This window comes from Myiozetetes cayanensis, unplaced genomic scaffold, assembly GCF_022539395.1.
Source record: "Myiozetetes cayanensis isolate MyiCay16 unplaced genomic scaffold, myiCay2020 scf22, whole genome shotgun sequence".
Classification (NCBI taxonomy): Eukaryota; Metazoa; Chordata; class Aves; order Passeriformes; family Tyrannidae; genus Myiozetetes; species Myiozetetes cayanensis.
In genome coordinates, this window is record NW_026087434.1 from 6,592,340 (window position 1) to 6,614,576 (window position 22,237).

Here is a 22,237-nt window from a genome sequence, read left to right on the forward strand (position 1 = left end):
GATGATCCTTCACCTTCGGACCGGGACCGGTCCGGTGGAAGGTTCCCCACTGCCGATCCAGGACCGACCCAGTGGTTCGGGTCCGGCTCCGTCGGGCAATCCTCCATCCTCGATCCATGCCAGACCCGGTGATCTGGGACTTGCACGGTACGGGACTGACCCAGTGAGCGATCCCCCGTGCTTGCCCCAGTGCTACAGGACTGGCCCTGGAGAGAGGTGCCCCCATCTTCGATCCGGGAACGACTCGGTGGTCTGGGAACCAGCCCCGGGGGACAATCCCCCACCTTCAGCCACACTGACCCCATCAGCCCTTTGCCCCCTCCACACCCAGCCCCCCCTAGGCAGCAGGGCTGCACAAAGCCACTCATAGCACTCATGGGACCAAGATCCACCGACCCCCCCAGCTGTCCAAGCCCCAAATTAATCCTACTCTCACAAAGCACTAAAACCATCAAAAATCACCCATTTCTGACAATCTTCAACAGAAACAGTGGAGGCAAGTGCTCCCCCGAGCATAGTTCTTTTAAAACAAGAGGTTGCCTAATAAAGCTGGACAGTTTTTGTTGCATGATACCACTGGATTATCATCAACTAATCAGATTAAAAACACATGGAGGCTTTGGTTTTATTCACTAAGTGCCCAGCCTGCAGCTTCCTGGGGGAGCTGACGCGATCCTGAACCAGGCCCCGAGACATTTCACCAAATGATGCTTTCATGAGCAATCCCAACGAGGGGGATCCCTGGCAAGGAGGAGGGACTGACGTTTCAAGACACACCCTGTCTTTTCAGTTCAGGAATAAAGAGATTATTATGCACATCTAATTATAAATGTCAACATTGTACGGCTGCTACGTTGAAGCACGGAGCTCTAAGTAGCCCTGCTAGGAAGGGCTGTGAAGTGAAAGGTCTTGTTATTCCTCCTCTGAGTTTTGCCAGAGCTTGTAAAGCGCAGTGACATTTATAATAATCCCCTGAATTTATGTAGCACCTTTTGTCCTTTTAAGGATCTTAATTAAGCTTTGCAGCTCCCTGAGCACAGACTAAACCCACTTTGCAAAAGAGGAGCCCAGACCTTGCTTTGTACAAAATGTGTGTCCCACTTCAGGCAGGGGTAGGACTTTTTCACCCAACGACCTCCGGCACACGCTGTTACATCACAGTAAGGGCAAACCATGCTGATATTCCCATCTAAAAGTTGTCTCTGCAGTTACACTAGCGTGGTTAAACCTGGGTAATTTAAGCTTTAATTCCTGGTGTCACACAAGCCTTTGGAATGGAGGGTGCCACTGGAGGGTTTACTCGAAATCAACGATTTCTAGCACAGCCTTTGAACATTCAGCCACATATTGGAGCTCCTGACACTGCACTGAAGCCCAAGGCCTTCACTCTGCGTCCCTGCCTGCAGGCAGCTGAGTGGGAAGGAGCAGGCAGCAGCCCCCATTTCCTATCATATATCCCAGTTTTCCATTGACTCTTGAAGGCTGAACAACTTGTTGGTGACCCCAGCACAAAGACCTGCCAGGGGCTCCAGCTGTGTCCACCTTGCAGAGCTGACAGACCCACCGTGACATTTATCCCCCTATGTCTGCAGAGCAGGTGCTGAGAGCATCGACTGCTTCCATTGCAGAGAAACCCCTTTAAAAATTTTCTCCCTTCTCCCTACCAGAATGAGATGTTCAGAGTTTGGGGGAGGGAGGGGGTGGAGGCACCCTTGTGGGGCAGTTTCTGCCCTCAGGCCCTGCAGAAAGGTGCCCAAAGTAACACGGGCTTGTGTTCCCCACTTTGGGAGTGGGGCCTGGGGCTCCACCCGGGTAGAGCTGCTCAGCGCGGCGGGCTCTTGCTTTGCAGCTCCTCAGATCGATGTTGCCATCTAGAGGTCCCTGTTACAGCGATCGTCTCTTTGTAAAGTATTGGGGGAAAGGTTGTTTGGGGTTTTGTTTGTTTGTTTGTGGTGTGGGGTTTTTTGTTGTTGTTGGTTTTTGTTTTGTTCTGTTTTTTAATATAATGCAACATTTCAAAGCAGCTTTTTTGGGGTGGCTCATGTTTTGGGTGGCTGCTTGATGGCTGCAGCTCACCCTGGTTCATCTCGCAGCCCCAGCAGCTGAGCAAACGCCTCCTCTCTACTCTGAGATTATTTTGAGATGGGGTAGAACACTCAAAGGCAATGCATTTGCTGCCAGGCAGGAAAGCAGCAACAAAGGCAGGAGCAATACACCCAGCAGCATCCATGGCAGCTCCATGGCCAGTGCTGGCTCCAGGGGAGTCAGTGACAGACACAGGTCCAAATCTGAGCGTTCAAGACTCCCAGTCCCCAGTCTCACCCACAAAAGCCAAACTTGGAAGTTCATGGCCATCTCATCCCCATTGAGTGGGTAGGAGGTCTGCAAAGGCCCATACCAGACATCCAAAACATTTAAAGTATGTTATGAACCAGCCGGATGGAAACACACTTCTCCCCTCTCAGCTGTGGCTCAGGCTTCTGCTTTCACTGCTGTTTTTTTGAAGCAAGCCCATCTCGACCCAAAGATCTGCTGCAACCCCAAGGCTGCATCTCACACCAGGGCAGGGTGAGGCTCAGACTAATGAGGGAACAACAGCAGCTGGATAGCCAGACAGAATTGGTTTCCCTGGGTGGGTGTGCAGACACCACTGCCCAGACACTCCTAATTCAGGGTCAGAGCAGGGTTGGACACTGGTACCTGCACACTCACAAAGGCAGCATTACCATGACAGGGGTAATCCCCACTGGGATCTGTCCTGCAGAGAGGAGGGTGCAGGCTGAGGAGGAAGTAGAGCACAGAAGAGCCTCTCCTGTACTCAATCAGGGCACAGCAGAAAGCAGGTTATTGCCCAGATTTAAAGCCACCCACAGGAGCCTTTCCTGCAGCTTCTGACACTGATTCTCACATCACCTGGCTCTCTGAGCACAGGCAGGTGATGGGTGCCCCACTGCTGGGCTTTGGTCCTGTCCTTAAGCAGCAAAGCAAGTCTCAGTCTCATTCCTCATCCTCAGAAGTCATATCCAATCCCCAGGAACCCTTTCTTGCACAGGCATCCATCCCCTCCCACATTACATCCAGGCCAGGCATTTCCCACCCAGCTCAACATTCCACATGGCTGGCAGCAATGTCAAGGGCAAAGCTAGAACAGGATGGGGATCTGGACACAAAGGTGCTTACGCAGGCATTTCCTCCATCGCCTCTTATACACCCTCCTGGCAATAGCTGCTGCTGGAAGAAGTCCAAGAAGATAAATTAGGGGGTTTGATCAAGAGAGAGATGCAGTGTCCACAAGGAGGAGGAGCAGGATCACAGCTCCCAGAGACCAGGCTCTGGCAGAGAAGAGTTTGGGCCAGTTTGGCCCCAGACACCTCCTCCCACCACACCACGTGCAGCACAGCTGGTGCCTGCAGCCTCTGGCTGGCCATTACCACCAGGAGGGCTTCAGTGCCAGGATACATCCCAGACCCAGGCCAGGACTGGACACAGCTCCATATGCATGTGCACCGTGAAGCTGAACATCAGCCATGGTGTGAAATGCAGCAGTGACCATCCATAGCAGGGCTGGTGGTACCTGCTGGTGGCAAACAGGTACATAAACCCACCTGGAGCCAGTTCTCAGGCAGGTAACAGGGCTTTGGAGGTGATTTAGGAAGCTCTGCTCAGCTAGTGTCTTTTGCAGCAAAGAATTTCCCCCCTCAAAAGTGAAATCAGGTAACCAGCCCTCAGTTACGTCATTCCAGGGCAGTCCAGCTCCGAGATCCTTTGAAAAGCAACTCCACAGCTTTGGCTCTAACACGTGTAAACCGGGAGGTACAGCCTGCACCAGCCTCTGCCCTGGCACAGCAAACCCTACCCACATTCCCTTCCCCTGTATCCACATGGGAAATGGGGGAAGGTGCTGGCACAGCAGGAGCATCCCTCCCACGTGCCAGTGCCCTGTTCCCTCTGGACTCACCTCTTCAGGCACACGTGTGCTGCTGCTCACACTGTCCTTCCCATCTGCCTTCCTCCTCTTCCTCCTCCTCGAGCTTCCCTGTGCTGACAGCCACTTCTTTCTGGTCTTGTGCCTTTCTTTACTCTCTGTCTCCCTTGCTTAGTCCCTCACTCAGGAAATTAAAGATAATCCTCCCTTTTTTTGCAGCCGGATTCCCTGTTTAACATTCGCTGTGTGTGCTCGCACTGATTCAAAACGGGATTAGACTTTCTGTTGCTTTGATGTCAGTTGGGCTTTGCACTTAAGGCAGAGGAGGGGGGGGAAGAAAATGTCTGTTAACAAACCTCTTGGATTCCACCCATCCTGGAAATGAGGGTCAGGCACATTTACCTGCAGAAACAGCCCCCTTCCAGGACCAGCACTGGGGGATCAAACCACGCTGCAGCCCCAGCACTGCAGTCCCTGCACGAGGAGTTATTCTTTGGAAACACCCAAATTTCACCCTGGCTCCATTATCATCCAGCTGTGTGGAGGCTGAATGTCTCCCATGAGGAGGGAGGTGTCATTAATCATCAGGAAACCACAACTCGTTGGCTGTCAGTGGATATTGCAACCTCCAGCTGCCACGCAGCAGGAGCGTGTGGGCCACCGGCATCGCTCCAATATATCAGGGCTCAGGGGTCCCCACGGGGAATACCCCGAGCTGCTCATTTCTAAGGGAGAAGCAGGTGCTGCAGGATGGCTAGAATGGAAATCTGTTCCCTGCTCCCTGTGGCGTGACACCTGTGCTACAGCACAGTCCATGACTTTCCAGGACATTTCCCTCTGCTTCCTTGGGCCTGGGCTGCTCCCTTTGGAGGATGAGGATTTGGGGTTGTTCTCACCGCTGTCCCCTCCAACACCAGCCCAAAGCAGATGGAGAACATTTTCCTCACGTTGCCTGCAAATATCTTGCTTTGCTTGCAAGGCACTGCTCCTTGAGTCCACGATGTCCAAAGCAGGATGTGGCACAGTTCAGAGCTGGAATGTGATCCCACACCAGAAAAAGAGCCTTTTGCAAGGGATTCTGCAGACCTACCACCAGGGCTGGGATTTGATACTGGGTCTTATTCCTGCTCAGTTTCCAGGGTCTCACAGGTTGTTTCTGCTGCCTGATGCTCCAGCTGCATTCCCACCAGAGCTTCACTGCACAGACAACTTGGTCTCCTCTGGGTAACAGGCAGATCTGCGGGCTGCAGAACTGGAGATATTTGGGTGCAACTGAAACCATCCCAGGACCTTCTGCAAGTTGTTTGAAAGAACAGCTCTGTGGATGAACATGATCCAGCCGTGACCAGAGCCCACCTCTCAGCTCTGAGCCCTGTGAGAGGCACAGCCAGTGCCTGTGGAGCAGGAGCAGGGACACACCACAGCTCTTCTGGGATTCTGGCAGCTGCAGTCTCTGTCACCTGCACCACACCACTGCACTACAGCCCAACTGGCACCACCACCACACCGGGCATCCTCCAGGACTGCCCAGGGACACGGGACGTGCCTCTGCCAAGAGCACAGTGTCTAATCCATTTTGCCCGGTGCACACTCACAGACTTGATTAATGTCTGCAGTGAGCTCCATCCATCATCAGGGAGTAAAGGAGATTAGCTCTGCAGCACGCCTGCCTCGCGTTGATCCCATTCTCCAGGCCTCCTGATTAATGGCGAGGCCGCCTTATCTGCCGGGCCAGGAAACACGAATATCCGAATATCCGGGTTGCCTGGGGATGAAGGGGAGCTGTGCCTGCCCGGGCTGCAGATGGGGCGCTGCCAGCACAGCCACAGCATGCTCTGCCATGGGGGCCGTGCTGATGCACCCCTGCTTCCCACACTGCCAGCTCTGCTCCCATTGCTCCCTGCCTCTCTGCACCCTCTGTTCCTCCCTCCCAGCCCCGGGAAGCACTGATGCATCCACACAGGAATGCAGTGCTGAAAACCTAAGTCTGGGGCTCCATTTTCCTTCGACAGTCAGTGGAGAAGATGTTGCTCCTCCCCATCCATGGAGGGAATTCGGATGAGCTGATTTGGAGGCCTGGAATAACCCAGGCAAATCCCCTCCTGGGGCTGCAGGCGAGGTTGTGTCTGACCAGCGCTGCGGAGAGCGAGCTCGGCCGAGCTCTTTCCCAGGAGGACACGCGTGTAAAGTGGATGCAGGGAATTAGCAGTGCCATCTGGATGGGCTCCAGCTCCTGCCCCTGGCTCGCTGCTGATGCTTCATTAACAGCTCCCTCCTTTCAGCTCCCGTCTCCTTGGCTTCTGCTGTGATCAGCTGGGCTGGAGTTTTGTTGTCTTGGGTTTTTTCCAAGTGGAAATTATTTCTCATTTCTTTTAACAATCCGGACACAGGGAAAGAGACAGGAGAGGAAGGAATTTCTAGGAGATGAAAGGGCAGGATTAAGGACACAGCTTTTGCTTTGTTATCCCTCTAGTGTGGCTAAGAAATTCCTTTCAGAAGAAGGCTTTAATTAACTATGTTTTTCTGATGGGAAAAAACCCTGGACCTAGAGATAGGTCTGGTTTCTTGGGTCTGCTGACAACCCTGGCTGCAACCTCAGCAGCCCAGATTCGTACACACACACATGCTCCTATACAAAACTTAGCACAGTATATTTAAATTTGCTTTACAAAGGCACTCATTGTCACCCCAGTCTGGAAAATAAGGCATAGAGAAAAAAACCCAGGCACGAGCAGGCTCCTGTGCACGGTGCCAACGGAAAGAGGATCCAAGTGCACTGAACCACAGGGCTATGGTGGCTCAAGATGTGGGAAAGGGCCTTTGTGTAGAGGAATAACCCAGGGCAGGAGGCAGTAGAAATATCTCTGTTGCCTTCTAGACCAACAGCCCTTCTCACGCAGCAGGAAAAATCAGGAGGAGAGGAGAGAAAGAGGCCCAGTGGCAAACTGGGACATTTAGAAAGCGTCGCAGTGATGTATCCGCATCCTCTACTGCCTCAAAACCCTTCAGGATCTGAGTCAATCAAAAATAACATTTGGGGCTGATTTTTATCCAGATGAACTCTCTCCAAATATTTTAAGGCAACCAGCAAAACGGCAAACTTCTGCTTGTTTAACCCTTCTCCTGAAACCTGCACTGATTCTGAAAGAAAGGACATCGTTCTGTGAGCCTGACCTGCAAAACTGGACATGGTACCAAGGTCTGTCCACCTGCAGCATCACTCCAGACATCTCCCTGTGCCCCAAACCACTCAGCCTTTCTGCAGCTCAACTTGCTACATAGACATAGACATTAAAGACTGGGAACCCACAAAGATTTCCAGATGAAACTCCCAGTTTACACAACAGGAACTCCCACCATGGAAACATCACATTGGGTCCCCCCTGAGAATCATGCTGGCCTTTTCCTGAGCCGTGTTAAACAGGGAGCTCACACTGAACCCACGTCTTGCTCCTCTCCTGTATTTCCAACTACTGAACTCCCAGCTGATAACTAACACTGACTGCTGCTGCTGGACCACAGAATGATAGAATCAGCACAGAACATCTGCCTGCTGCTCTCAGTGTTTAACAGCCCAAGAGGCAAAGAGGTTCAGCAATTATTGTTTTCCTAAGTGAGCATCATTTTACTTTTTCATTGTCATTTTAAAAGGTTCCCACCTCTTCCAGTGCCCTCAGCCACTGCCTCCAACCCTGGCAGATGCCTCCTCGCCCTGGAGCAGCAGAGGGAACATATGGCTGGTTTGCCTGGGGGAAATGGAGAGGAAAGAAACATCTGGCTGCTCCAGTGATCCAACTGCTGAACTGAGCAGAGCTTTTCCTGGGGCCTGCAGGTCCAAGCCAGGAGTGTTTCCCATCCCATGCCATTAACATCCCACCACCATTCACAGCCCCCTCGACACAAGACTTCAGTCTCACTTGTGATCTAATTCCTTATTAATTTTACAGGTTTTGTGCTTCTCCACATCTCCTGCAACCTCAGGATTTCCTAGGGCATGCTGTATCAAATGCTTTACTGGACCTCAAGTAGATTCAATGTACCACAGCTCCAAAATCAGCTATCAGCGCTTTCCTCCCCACTGCCCCTGCTCAGAACTAGGCAGCAGGATTGCAGCCTCTGGTTATAAAACACCACCTTTTTTTTAATAGGTCTGTCATAAATCCTTGCACTTGGATTTGCAATTTCATGTGACAGCTCTTTCCAGACACCGAATGGAGTTTTATCTCGTCTCCTTGACTTGAACCTCTCAGGATTTTTAGTTTTACCTCATCTTGGATCTGTAATTTCCATTTCCAAGCTCAACAACATCTTAATTCTCATTGAAAAGAGGGATGGCAGAGCACTCATTTTGTGGTGGGCAGACATCTATTCTTGGCCAGCAATCCCCCATATCAATCCTCCTGCTCTGCCTCCTCTTGAGCCCCGTGCACAGTTACCCACAAGCTACAGATCTCGAGCCAAAACTTCCCCCCCATCCCCAGTTCAGACTCATGAGGAATTCAGGTTACAGCTGCCTCTTCCTTGTGCTAATGCCTGTTCTCGTGGAAGGGAACCAGTGACTAACACCATATATATACCCTGTGGCAGCATTTGTCTCCCTGAGGGCTTCTGGCTGTTCCTGTCCAACGTCAGGAGCTGCAGGCACCTCCTTATCCCTGACAACAGGATCTGCCTGTTCCATGGAGGGCACATCCACATCCCTGACCTCAGCACATCAGCTGCACACAGCCCTGGAGCCCACCTGCTTCCCCATCACAGGGCAAGCCCTGCTTAGCCCCTTGTTAGTTTTGGCTGTGTTTTTGTCTCTGGGATCCTCTAACCTTTAGCAATGAAAACAAAACCACAGAAGGTGCTGCCCTGGCCTTTGGCTCGCTGTGAGCAGCCAGGATGGGCAGAGGCTGAGGGCTAAAACCTCAAATTAGCAGCGTGGGACTGGAATGAGCCAGGACTGACCAGGCAGCTTAGACCTGTCATTTCAAGGGCAGGAACCTGTGGGGAGACAGAAGGTGGTCATCTGGTTTCAGACAAATGCCCACTTTATGCTAATTAATTAGAAATTTAGGGTGGATAACAGGAGAGTTTAGATGACTGTTTAGCTAAATTATTCCTGTAAAGCCCTGTGTGGCTATTGAGCAGCCAAGAAAGGGAATTCACCTGCTGCCTTCATTAGAGACACTCACGTAAAAGAGAAAGTAGAGCTCGGCAGTTGGGAAACCAGAAGTCTGCTCATGGCTCAGTGTTCACTAAGACCAGGATCACATGGTAGCATTGACCTGAATCGAGTTAGGCACCAAGACACAGCAGCAACTTCCTTCTGACCAGCCAGACCATACCAGCTCTGCACATCTCGATCACCGACAGCACCTGAGTCATCACCAAGCTACTCCTCCAACTCTGGGGTCTTCTGTGGTTTGGGTTTTTTAAAATTGAATGGTCACATCCAGGACACATCCCTCTGTAAGGATACAAACAGTTGTGCTGGGATAAATAAACATTGTAGAAAGATGGATAAGATGCTGCCTAAGCCAGGGCTGTTGTAGAGAGAATTACTGTCAATTTTTGGCCTCAAGCTCAGCATATAGCTTTAGGGAAATTATTTAACTTTGCCACATGACATTCTCCTTCCCTGTAGGTGAGAAGTGATAGCAAAGATCCACTTTCCAGAATCAAGGGAGGCAAAATGGAACAGTAGTTGGAAACCACTTTACCAATCTTGCCTGGAAAGGAGGGAGACTGATGTGCAGCTATTGGACAAAGACAGTACTGAGCCAGTATGGAGAGTCGATGCACCATGTCTAACACATCCCTGAACGTGATCATCCCTATCCCTAAGGCCACTACAAGGACAAAACTTCACCCATTAGGCTATTTGGTCAATACAAACACAGACAAACAGCTAAGCAATAAAAATGCAGAGGCCCATTCAGTAAGTCTGGGGTGGTGAGTAAGGAGAGTAGTGAGTTAGAGAGGAGGATTTGCATTTGGCTCTTAGAGAAGGCTCCTCTCTCCAGAGTGCAAATCAGAGCAGTGGCCAGGTACTAAATAAATATTTAGCAAATGAGAAAGTCTCCATTTAATGAGAAATTATTTGGTGAAACCAGCAGGGGAAATGGTTTCAGTAGCGCGGTAACAGAAGCCGGCGCTGCTCTCTGCCCCACGGGACACTGCGGTTCTGCTCGTGTTGCGTAAGTCAGGATCTCCAGCTGGGACAGGCACAGGAAATATAACTCATTACTGAAATGCAAGAGCCTTTCAGGGTTAAACCACTATTAGACCAGCCAGATTCATTCCCTAGTTGCAGAATTTGCCTAGCAGCAGCTTTGGATGATTATTATCTTTTTTCATAGCAGCGATGTTGCAGACAGGATGGTCTGAGTGCAGTGGTGATGCCAAGTTTGCAAGAAGTAATTTTTCTTTCTTTTATGTTTAAGGGCTAAGCTCCATTTCCTCACCTTTATCTACATCATTAGGCTGTTGAGGTGCCAGTTCCCTGCCTAAATGTTAATTACTATATCTCTCTTTTAAGATGTGTTTTCAAGGGGTTAGTGCCTCAATCTTCCTTCTAATTACATGCAGTGGTTAGCACAACTCATTGGCTATATCCCAAGGTCCCCTGAGAGCTCATCCCTGCTGCAGTTTCCAGCAGATGAGCACTCACAGAACCAGTCCTTCAGAGAGCTGCTGTCTTCAAGTGTTCAGCCAGATAATGAGCCGATTACTGTGCCTGCTGCTGCCGACGGCGAGCTCTGCGCACAGACAGGCCACACATCACCACTTGCTGCAGTTCATATTCCTCCCTTCTCTCTTATCCCTTCAACTCGGCAAAACCTCTGTAAAACCAGCCTCTCCCGGGGCAAGAACTTCCACAGGTTATTGACAGAGCAAAAAGGGAAAAAAATAAACTTTGTTAAAGTCTGAATATAAAAGTCCAGAAATAAAGCAGTCTCATAGCCGTGGTGGTGGGGCAAATCTGAGATGCCGAGCACGGCTTTGACATGTCAGCTGTGACACGTGTGCACCAGGGAGGGAGCTGCTGTGGTTTGTTATGCCTCTACAGCTGAGAAGAAGGAACTACAGCTTCCTCACGTGTGAAGCATTTCTAAGTGCACAGCAATAGTTGACATCGCAAATGAAAATTAAAGTCATGCTTTGGAAACTGCTACATTTAAATGTCAGATTCTTTCTTTGAAAGCTGTAAGATAGCTCGCTCCTCTCCAGGGAAAGTTGAGTAGGTGTTTGTCTACACAGGGAAAAATGTTTGGAATAGCAACTGTCTACCAGTTTCCCATGCAAACACTCATAATCCGTACTTCAAGAACGGATTAAGCTAAATTACACAAAGGCACTCGCTGCAGAGGACAGCACCCTGTTCACAGCACTCCATCACCCCAGCACACAAACCACAGTTTGCTTTGCAGCAGTAACCCAATACAGATAAAACCTGACATTCACTCAAGATGTGAAGGAAGAAGAGTCTTTTGAGAAAATATTAAGGGATTGAAAAATATCACTTTTTTGCACATCCAAAACTGAGACAGCACAGATACCTGCCAGGGAAAAAATTCATGGGCAAATCACCGACTGCAGCAACTCCAGAGACTCAGCAAAAACTTTCCAGCATAGCAGACAAATTGGCCCCAGCCTGTCTCTGATTCCTAAGAGCTACAATGCCTGGGCAAAGTGTGCTCCAGGTTTCTGTCTGCTGCTGGTCCACTAGAGGACAACCTAATAATGATGAACTCCTTTGGGTTACACAGAAAATGGCCCACACTGAAAATGCTGCTGCCAGCTCTGGCTGACAGCCCGTGCTGGGATGGCTGCTGTGTGTGTGCTGGGTCTGGTTTTTACTGGTACAGATTGACTCTGGTCTTAAATGATAGACTTACAAAGGTCCAAAAGAATGCCTCCTACGTTTGATGCCAGCCTTTGCAACTACAGAGAAAGAGACAGAAACAAGGGATGTTTCCAGACAGACAGTTGTACTTTTTATAAAGCAAATCCAATCCCCTATTCTGTGCTCTGCCACAGAGAGACACCTGCCTGTTGCTGATGGTTTTCTCACAGACTTCTGACATGATGTTATGCTTTTACAGTGCAGGAGATGTTCCGAGGTACAGAACGATCTGTTTGCCCCAGTACCATGTGATTTATCAAGCTATAATGAAGGAACTCATGTATAAACAGTGGGCAGGAAGCACAACAAAACCATCAGCTCAAAGACACAATAAAAACAGGCTACTCCTCTGGCAACACAAGGAGAAAGAGCAAAACAGCTTCTCAAAACCCAAGGGGGTTCTTGCCTAGTATTTTTAAGGCAAACAGAAGACAAATAAAATCTGAGCTAGCAATAGAGCTAATTTCTGGAGCTAGGAAGCAAATGAGCTGTGGCAAGAAGTGGAACAGCAAAAAGCAGCAGAGAACTAATTACAAATGAAGTGTCTCAGGTTAGAATTGAAATTAGAGGGATCAGAGGGTCAAAGCAACAGCTTTCAATGGGTAATTTGGTGTCTGTGACTCGGGGATGAAAAGTGCATGTGTCTACAAGAGAGCAAAATACACACTGAAGGCAGATCAGAACTACTAAAAGGCAAAAATCTGACAGCGACAGCGAGCACGGGCTGGCTGTAGCTGCGAGGGGACAGATCCCAGCCCTCCCCTCGGGGGTGTGATGGGAGGGGGCGCTGGCCATCCCCCGTGCCGGCCCCCTCCCCTCCCCGCCCGGCTGGCCGAGAGCAGCCCCCCCGGCCTCGCTCCGCACCCGCGTTCCCTCCCACCGACGGCGGCGAGGGATGCTCCCACCCGGCGTGTCTGCCGGAGTCAGCTGCTCCTTGATGTCAGAACCTGCTCGGGGCTCGGCGGGAGCGGAACGGAGCTCAGCCGAGCCGCAGCCCCCGCTCGCCGGCTGCGGGAGCGCTCCTGCCTCCCGCACCCTGCCCGGCCCGGCGGGGAAAGCCCATCCCATCCCATCCCACCCCACCCCACCGCGGACCCGCCCAGGGAACTTGCCCAACTTTCTTTCTCTGTCCCGGGACTCGCTGCCATGGCCCCCGCCAACTCCTCCCGCAACTTCTCCGCGCCGGAGGCTCGGAACGGCTCAGGTGAGCGCGGGGGCTGCGCGGGGCTGGGGTGATGGTGGGGGTTGAGGCAGGGACCCCCCGCACCCCACCGGGGCCGCCTTCAGCACCCGGGGGCGGACAGCTCCGGGCGGGACGGGCTGACCCCTCCGGGGCTGCGGGAGCGGCACCAGACCCATCCCGGCACCGCCGCCGGCCCCGGCGGGTCGGAGCCATCCGCTACCTGTTGGCTGGCAGGCAGCAGCAACTCCAGCAGCCCTCCGGTCCTGGCTGCTGAGGAGGGATGGACCAGCCCCGCTAGACAGGGAGGGAGCAAAGCACGGGGAACGTGAGATGCCGCTGGAGAGGGACGTGGAGATGTTTCACCAGTCTCCCGTTTTCTCCAGGCTACCCTGTTCCCAAATCAATTGTTTAGGGTTCAGCAAGTCAGTTCCTGATGGTGCAAGTTGAAACTCTTCAAGGGAAGGTGGTTTATACGTGGTCTTTGACTCTCTTTGCACCAGCACATCCTTCAGAGACCAAAAGTGTGCCTGAGCTTCTTCCTTCTGAAATGCACTGAGAAGATGTAGTCTCTTATGTATCTGGGTATGGCTGAGAACAGCCACCACCTTAGAGGAAAAAAAATTATCCCAGTCCTCATTCAGTTCACACATAGTTCAGTCCCCTTTGGGACTTCTAGAGGGAGTATCAGAGCAGAGACAGATCTACAAATCAATGCTTGAAGTGGCTGTTTCAATAAAGTGTATTCACTAGGATGTGCACAGAAGCAAGACGGGAAATTCAGATTCAATGATATCTCAGGATGAAAGAGGCTTTAGAAAAGAGATAAGTTTTGAGTATTTGATAGATGTGCTCTTCTGACTCCAGCCTAGAAAGCACACATGAGCTACAGCTTCACACTAGCTTGCAGCTAATAATGCTTGAAGGTCCTGCTTGTGCAGACACCACCAGCAGGACTGTTCTAAAGCACTTCCACAGGAAGCCTTTGGGCTTGCACACCTCCTGCTTTAAGGGCAGCTGAGCTCATTCCAAATGTAACAGAATCACCATGAGCACTGTATTGATTATACTGCAGGACATTTTGTCCCAATTTCCAGCTAACCAAGTTGCAGTTATGTCATGTTTCATCACTCATACAATCCATTCCCACAGTTATGTTATGTTTCATCACTCATACAATCCATTCCCACCACATTCATTACAAAGTTTGCAGTTAAAAGAAAGAAGACCAGAACTCACAACAGCTACATGCAGAACAGGAGGATCACAGCCATCATCTTCCAGTTTCTAGTCTGCCCTCTTCCAGCATTAAGGTGTGAGATCTGTTGGGATGCTCAAGGGATGCACAGGTTGGATGCTGAAAAGCATCAGGTTTCAATAGGGTGCTGAGAGCTGTATGTTATCTACTAAAAACCCCATAACAGGGGACATTTCCTTGATTAATGAATTAGCAAGAGGAATGGGGACTACTTAAACCCCCAAAATGATCTGGACAGGTTTTTTTGTATTACTGGCCAAGCCTGGCTTCCACCTTCAGGCCCCTGCCGGCCCTCCTGTGCCTCATTGGATGCTTTCTGACATCTGCAGAGGGGTTTCCAAATAAAACAGTGCAGCAACTGCTCTACTGGGTTCTGGCCTTAGCCTTGCTTATGCCTAAGTTGGCTGCTTTCCAATGCCAGCAGGACTGAGCCAGTGGCAACTCATCACGGTCCACTTCTAAACGCACTGAAATACTACACACAGCTGACACAGCACACACTTTTCCAGCCACAGGCCACCACTGTAGCCCCAGTTATCTTGCCAGTTCAGACAAACTTCTCTGTCACACCACAGTAAATGTGGAGAAGCCTGTACTCAAAAATTCCAGAGGTCAAAGTCAGCAAATACCACCTCAAAGAGACACTGCTTTGGCAAAGACTACACCTATGAGTAACTGTAATTCCACCTAATCTTATTTTCAAGATTTCCCCAGGTTCTGTTGGAGGAGACTTGCCCACTTCAGCTGCTGAGGAGATGGAATAGTTCAGTGACTAAAAGCATTTCCAATTAACACACATTGAGTCATCTGCAATTCAATGACATGCAGTCTAAGCTGAGGGGCTGTCATGCATGTCCTCATAACAGCCACATAAATAACTCACACAAAGCCTTTTCCTGGAAAAGAAAGCCCACCAGGCCCCATAGGAGAGGAGTAATGAGATGAAATGAGATTTGCCTCAGCTGAGAAGGGCGATCTCAGACTCCACCACGCAGTGCACATGGGAGCCCTGAAGAGCAGAGGGCACCACCATCACTGCCTTTGACACCACCTTCTCTGCCCAGGAGCCTGGGCCTTCAAAATGTGGTTTTACAGCCAGATTAGGGACAAGGCAAATGTGAATTTGGTTACCTTGGGGCCTCCCACCCCACAGAGCAACAGTCAACCATCAGTGCTATGTGTTATCAGGCAAGAATTCTGCCTTGGAAATCCACCTACATGCAGGACTCTGAGACAGCAGTTTTAAGCTTTTTTTCTCCTTGCAGAATTAGGACAATCCCTGTGGAAGGGCCACTCTGAAACACACTCCAAAATCCCTGTCTAGCCACACACCTGGATTTCTTTCTAGGGAAGAAACTAGACAAAGGGAGAGAGGCAGAGAAGGAAGATGGAAAGGAGAGCCTGTTTTGGCCTAACTCTGACAACAGACTTGGGACTGAGCCAGGGTACAGTCCCACATCTCACAACACAGACAAGCATTAGCTGTCTGCCTGCACAGTCAGTGAACTCCATGTCTCATCCTATACAATAGATAAACTACCCAACAGATGAGCTGACACTTTCTGACAACAGCTTGAGCATTGACTTTATCCAGATTTTGGCACCCACTGAGAGGCTTTACTTCTCCCATGTGTGAGGCACCAGCTGCTTCATCCTCTCCCCTCAAAAAATGGCTGAAAAACCAGCACTCCCTGCAATAGAAGTTGCTATCAACTCTGTCAGACACTGGTGAGTACAAAGGCATGGCAGCCTGATATAAATCTTCCCAAAAAGGCAGGGGAGTTTCAGAGCAGGACAGAAGCTGAGGAAAGGTGCTTACACATGGCCAGATTTAGGTGGTGGGCTGCATGTACTGAGTGGAATAGAAGAAGGAGTCAGATCCCCAGATAAACCTCTCCAAATTCTGCAAAGGGTATTCAAAATCATTCAGAGCTACATCTTTGATGGGGATGGGTCCAGCTGCAGGACAGGGCAAGCACACAGAGTTATAAAGGGGTTGCCTGTGGGTTGCACTCACTGCTTTGGTTTGTTTTGGCAGCAGCAGAGAAGCCAGTACCATACACCAATGTGATCATGCCCAGTCTCTTCAGCATCATCTGCTTCCTGGGCATTGTGGGGAACCTCATTGTCATCTACACTATCGTTAAGAAGAAGAAGCTGAGGTGCAAACAGACCGTGCCCGACATTTTCATCTTCAACCTCTCCATCGTGGACCTCCTCTTCCTCTTGGGCATGCCCTTCCTCATCCACCAGCTCCTAGGCAATGGCTCGTGGTACTTTGGAGCTCCCCTGTGCACCATCATCACCGCTCTGGACACGAACAGCCAGATCACCAGCACCAACATCCTCACGGTGATGACGCTGGACCGCTACCTGGCGACTGTTTACCCCCTAAAATCTACCTACGTCCGGACCCCGTGCGTGGCAGCTCTAGTTATCTGCTTGGTGTGGCTCCTCTCCTTCCTGACCATCATTCCCGTGTGGATGTACGCAGGTCTCATGCCCCTGGAGGACGGGACCGTCCGCTGTGCCCTCTTGCTTCCCAACCCGGAGACCGATATCTACTGGTTCACGCTCTATCAGTTCATGCTGGCATTTGCTGTGCCCTTGATCATCATCTGTGTGGTGTATTTTAAGATCCTCCAGCACATGGCCACCACCGTGGTCCCGCTGCCCCAGAGGAGTCTCCGGGCACGTACGAAGAAGGTGACCCGCATGGCAGTTGCCATCTGTTCCGCCTTTTTTATTTGCTGGGCTCCCTTCTACATCCTCCAGCTGGTTCACCTTGGCATTGACACGCCATCCATGGCCTTCTTTTACGCCTACAACTTTGCCATTAGCTTAGGCTACGCCAACAGCTGCCTCAACCCCTTCCTCTACATTGCCCTCAGCGAGACCTTCAAGCGCCAGTTCTTGGTGGCCATCCGCCCTGCAAAAGAGCCCTGTCGCAACAGCAGCTCTGCCAACAACAACAGCATGACAGAGGCCAGCGTGTGTCTGAAACTGGCACCAGAATCCACCCAGCAGACTCAGTTTCTGGAGGACTTTTCCCCGCGGGTCACTGTGGCTGTTCACTAGGGCACTCTGAAGCGCCCACAGCACGAAGACTTCAGGTCTGTAGGTGGATGGAGAAGGCAGCAGCTTCAGGCAGCTTTTGGAGAAGGAGAAGCACATGGACTACAGATTTCCACCTCCAAGAGTCCAGATGTCTCCCTTTCTCACTGCAGGGCTCTGCTCCTACACTGCCCCCAGCCTACAAGATGCTGGGTACTGCTGCTGCTTTCCACTGTGCACGGGAGGACTCTGTCACCACTGGGCCCCCAAAGAGGATGAATGGAAAAGAGATAAAGGACAAAGAGGATTTCCAAGGGGAATATTCACCCTGGAAGAGTAAAACCCCTATCAACACTGCCCAATGATGCCTCTTGGCCCAACTGGGGTTCCAATCAGCTTGTCAATAGAGCTTCTTCATTCAAAACTTGAGCCTTTGAATCACAATGTCATATATTTATAAGAAACCTGCAAACCTTGATGGCTGTGCTGATATCCCAGAAGCACACAGCAGACAGAGATCTTGGGGTCAGAAGTCTCACCCAGACTTGGCCTTTTGGTCCAGTTCTATCTGCCTCCAGTGGGCTGTATTGTTTGGCAAGCAAGACGCTTTCAAGAATTGGTTCATTTTGATGCTAATTCTAAATATTTCAAGCAAAATCAGGCAGATAATAATCGCACTGCTTCAAGGGACTGTGAAAAATTCTCAAAACTACTGCTGCTAACACCAGCTTTGTGGCTTTTCATGCCAATGAGCAGATTTTCACATTTTCATTTCCTCATGCTGCTCTTGTGCCTCACAGTCTGCATGGCCTTTGGGGAACCCCCACGCAGAGGGTTTTAGACAGGACTAAAAAACACAATGTGCAGAGCTCTGCAGAGCGAGGAGCTGTGAAAGAGCAGCTCAGGGAGAGCAGAGTTGCCCATGCAGCTTCCTCAAAAAAACAAACGCTTTACACAAAGTTAAGAGAGGGAAAATTAAATGCCTGTGTGTTGTATACGCAGCTTTAACAGTCGGAGGTTAGGAAATAACTTCGTTCATTATAAAGACTGGAGAAAAGACAGCACAGATCAGCTAAAAGCAGGGATTACACCAACAGCCTGTGCTGGGCTCCGTGGGGACTCACATTGTTCAGCACTTTGTCAAACATGGAGGAACTGGTTACTGTAGATGGATTTACTATAAAGAATTAAAACCATCAAACAGTTCAAAGGAATTTGTTACCGTGCTTATGGTCTCAACGGCAGCAGCCACCCACAACATACCCAGAACAGAAATTCACCCTCACACAGCAAAATTGTGTCACCTGCACAGGATTTTCTAAGCCAGGTAGGCACTTACAGGTGCACCCAGTGCACACACATCACACTTGCAGGTGTTTTAAAGTACTTCAGCCTACACCCTGTAGAGAACACACAGCCCTTCACTCACCTCTGGCGATCAAAGCAGGCAGGTGTGCAACACCAGCACCTTTGGCATCATCAGATGCAGCACGTTGCTTTTCAATTCACTGAACAACCCCCAGAACAGAGCCTCTGTGTATTTTCACCCCAGGTTCTGTCAGCCTGCGCCCACCGTGGCAGCACATCCGCACCGTGACCGACGGTACCTCGTCGGTTTTTCACCTGCGTTTCCCTGGGCAATAAAACCAGACACATGAGGAACTTTCAAGCTTTATGACCCGAAAATCCTTCCCCTTTTTAACTGCCAGGAATCTTCACCTGCTGTTTTTCATGGAACTGCTTTGCTCTTTGGTCAGTGCTCTCCCTGAAGGGCCCTGGAGCGAAGGTCGAGGAAGGTGTGGGCTGTGCCAGCCAGACCTGCCCTCAGGACAAGAGAAGCTATTGTGTTACCTTTCTCCCAGGAGGAAGTGAAGGGAAGAACTGGCACACTTTTCTGGGAAAGAAGGTGGTAAACACTGGGTGGGTTTTTTTCCTCTAATGCCAGTCATAAGGAAAGTATGAGTGAAGTGAAAACAGACTGAATTACTGGGGATCTCAGAGAGCAGCATGTTGAAGATATTATCTTATTCACACAGTAAAGGTGTTTATGTTGAACTAGTCTGTTCCCATCTGAAGTGAGTCAGTCTGACCCAGTGTGGCCAAGCCACGTGCTAAAAACCACAGGGGCACCATGAGCTAACCAAGGAGGGAGGCCAGCACCTGGTGCAGCACTCAAAAGGGGTGTTGTGGGGTAGACCTTTTCCAGATCTCGTCACACTGAAGCCAACACACAGTACACGGGCACCTTTCCAAGCTGAAGTCCTTTTAGATATCATCTGTGTGAGGTAGAAAGCTGTGCCAGAGAGACCTGGTCCCAACACCAGGGACGAGGCTTCCAGTGCCCTACTGGAGACACCTGCCCCTTCCTACCACTCTGCAAAGGCTCATGGTTTACATTCCCTCATGTTCCTCCTGCCTGTCCCCAAGGTGTTTCCTAGTCCAAACATCTAAATACTGGCTGTGGGTTCCTCCCTTTCCCTGTACATCCATAAAAGCTGTGACAAACACACCTTGGGGAGACCTGGGGATGAGGTTGGGAAGAGAGGTACAGACAGGAAGCAAACTAGCAAAGAACACAGCCAGCATATGGCTTTTTGTCAGCTTCCCAAAAATCACCCCAAAGCACAGGGCAAGAGCCTCTCCTTTGAAGGCAAACCTTTCGATTAAACACCTGCAGAAGTGTCACCCTGCCTAGGGGGTAAGGTAGCTAAACAGTCTCTGTGCCCCTCAGTATGACCTGCTCCAAACATCCTACCCCTTCTCCAAACTTTTCACAGTTGTCTTTGTTCAAGTCAGAGTGTCCATCAATGTTCTGGTTTGTGTTCAGCTTTGCCTCTTTGCCTGTCTGCAATTTGTATTTATTATGTGACCCCCCTGCCTCAGTGCCTTGGTTACCAAAGGCAGAGCCTGAATAAAAGGCATGGCTAAGTAGGGAAGGACACAGCTACTCACACAGGAATAGGCAGCCCCAGGTGCTGCAAAGTCCATCAGAGAAGCACTGTGAGAAGGGCAGAGAGATAGGGCAGTGCATTTCCCAGCAGTCCTGCTTCCCATTCACAGCCCATTGTCTCTCTTGTTCGAGAGAAACCCAGCTAAACAACCTCCAAAAACAAAGGGTGAGAGAAAAACTATTCCATCTAGTTGTTCCTATCAACAGCCCACTAAGCTCCATGAGACGTATTTCCCTCACTCCTCAGTCTGCCAGCTCTTATCCCGTATGTTCAGGAGCTGCCTCGTCAGGCAGCGGGGGGACAGATGGGTTCGCTCTCCACCCCCTCCTCTTCCCCTCCTTGTCCTCCGAGGTGCGACTGAAGCCACACGTCACAGCTCTGCTCTCGATAAACTCCCACAAAGGGGCAGATGGTCTGGTGACTTTTACTCCTACTTTCCCAGCCTGTGACAGAGCCCGCCTTGGCTGGTCATGTCAGGATTCAGTCCCCAGCTCACCCTTCTTGGTTACCTCTTTTCCACTCCCACATCCTTGTGTCCACACAGGGATGTAAAATAAACGCCTTCCTTCCCCCGGTCAGAGCTCTGCCGAGCCAGCCCTAACAGCAAGCTGGAGCTGAGGCCCCCAGAGCCCAGCTGGGCAGTGAATTGGTGACATTCTTCCCCAGACACCTTTCTCCACCTGAAGCCTCTGCACAGCTAAACCTGCCTGGGAGAGAACTGCAGCCGTGATGGAGCTCAGCGCTGGAGGCTGCAGGGTGGGGAGGAGGGAAAGGTGGGGTGACTCACTGGCCCCTGGGACACAGCCAGAACCTGACTAATCCTGTTTCCTCAATCCTCCTGGTCTGCTAATTGGACGCATTTCATTCAACAGACTCGGAGGAGCCACGTGGAAGGTACGGACACGCTCCTAGCCCACTCGCTTCTCCTAAGCCCTCCTGCCGGATGCAGGGGCTGCACAGCAATGCCCTTCCCTGCTCATCTCCCATTAGCAAAGGCACATGGACAAATCCCCCCACACCTGCAGCCCCTTCACTCACTCCATCACTGCTGGAGGAAGGGGCAGCACACAGGAAGGACACAAAGAGCAGAGAAGTAAAGGGGTAAGAATGTCTTGTCTACAGCCCCAAATTCCCAGTGGGGGGCTCCCCTAGCAGATGGGGATCCTTCAGAGTCTCCAGAAGATGGATTTTGAAGCTGGATTTACAGGGCAATACTTGAACAGGGAGCTCACTGCAGCACTGGACGGAAAACCTTTGCTAATCGATGTAGACCATGGTTGAGGGAGGGCATGGGAGAGGACACCAGCTCTTAGAGCCTCTGTGCCCTATGCACATGCCATTTGGGAAACAGCTCCTATTATCATATAGGACAGAATAGTAATTTCTGTCACAGCATCTTTCTACCAATACAGTTGTGTTGGCTGTGGAATCACCGCTCCTGATCTCCCAGTCTGGCTCATGGGAGAGCAGCAGCCCTGGCTTCTCCTGAAGGGTGGAGCTGGGCTTCAACAACTGCAAAGTTTAACTGGAGAAGTGGCTTATTTCAGTGTCAGGCACGATAAGGCACTGAGGGGTGCTTTCATAGGCACTTCTGAACGTGCTGAGGGCAAGCAGGTGAGAAAAGCCATCAGGGTTGTCACCTCAGTACCTTTCACCATCTCTAAATGCTGCTGGAGTAAGGTCCACATCTTACATGAAACCCTCCTTCAGTCCTCCAAAGCCAAGTCACTACATGATCCTTGCCCTCCCCAAGCACAGCAGCTGAACAGCACAAGCACCACTGAAGGCTCTGGAAATGAGAGCCAGGTTCTGCCCATCACACCAGGATGAGTCTGAGTTCACACCACAGCAGTGAGTGGGCTTTTAGAACACCTGGGCGCAGACTCTACCCCAGGTGCTGACTGCATCATCCAGTATTGCATGAGAACAGGAGATCCACAGGGTCTGACTCCACAGAAGTGCCTTTGGGGCAATG

General features: G+C 50.7%; 1 protein-coding gene across 1 annotated transcript; it reads left to right on the forward strand.

Annotated features, from left to right (window-relative positions):
* Positions 1 to 12,950: 12,950 nt before the first annotated feature.
* MCHR1 (melanin concentrating hormone receptor 1) lies at positions 12,951 to 17,413 on the forward strand. The gene is made up of 2 exons (XM_050319195.1): positions 12,951 to 13,023; positions 16,296 to 17,413. Exons 1-2 carry the CDS (start codon positions 12,966 to 12,968, stop codon positions 17,333 to 17,335), a joined length of 1,098 nt encoding a protein of 365 aa, XP_050175152.1. The 5' UTR covers positions 12,951 to 12,965; the 3' UTR covers positions 17,336 to 17,413.
* Positions 17,414 to 22,237: the final 4,824 nt, after the last annotated feature.

Bases quoted from the DNA above. Each gene is read 5' to 3' on its own strand.
- MCHR1 (XM_050319195.1), top strand. From the start codon at position 12,966: ATGGCCCCCGCCAACTCCTCCCGCAACTTCTCCGCGCCGGAGGCTCGG. The intron at 13,024-16,295 runs GTGAGCGCGGGG...TTGTTTTGGCAG, and splicing joins GGAGGCTCGGAACGGCTCAG to CAGCAGAGAAGCCAGTACCA.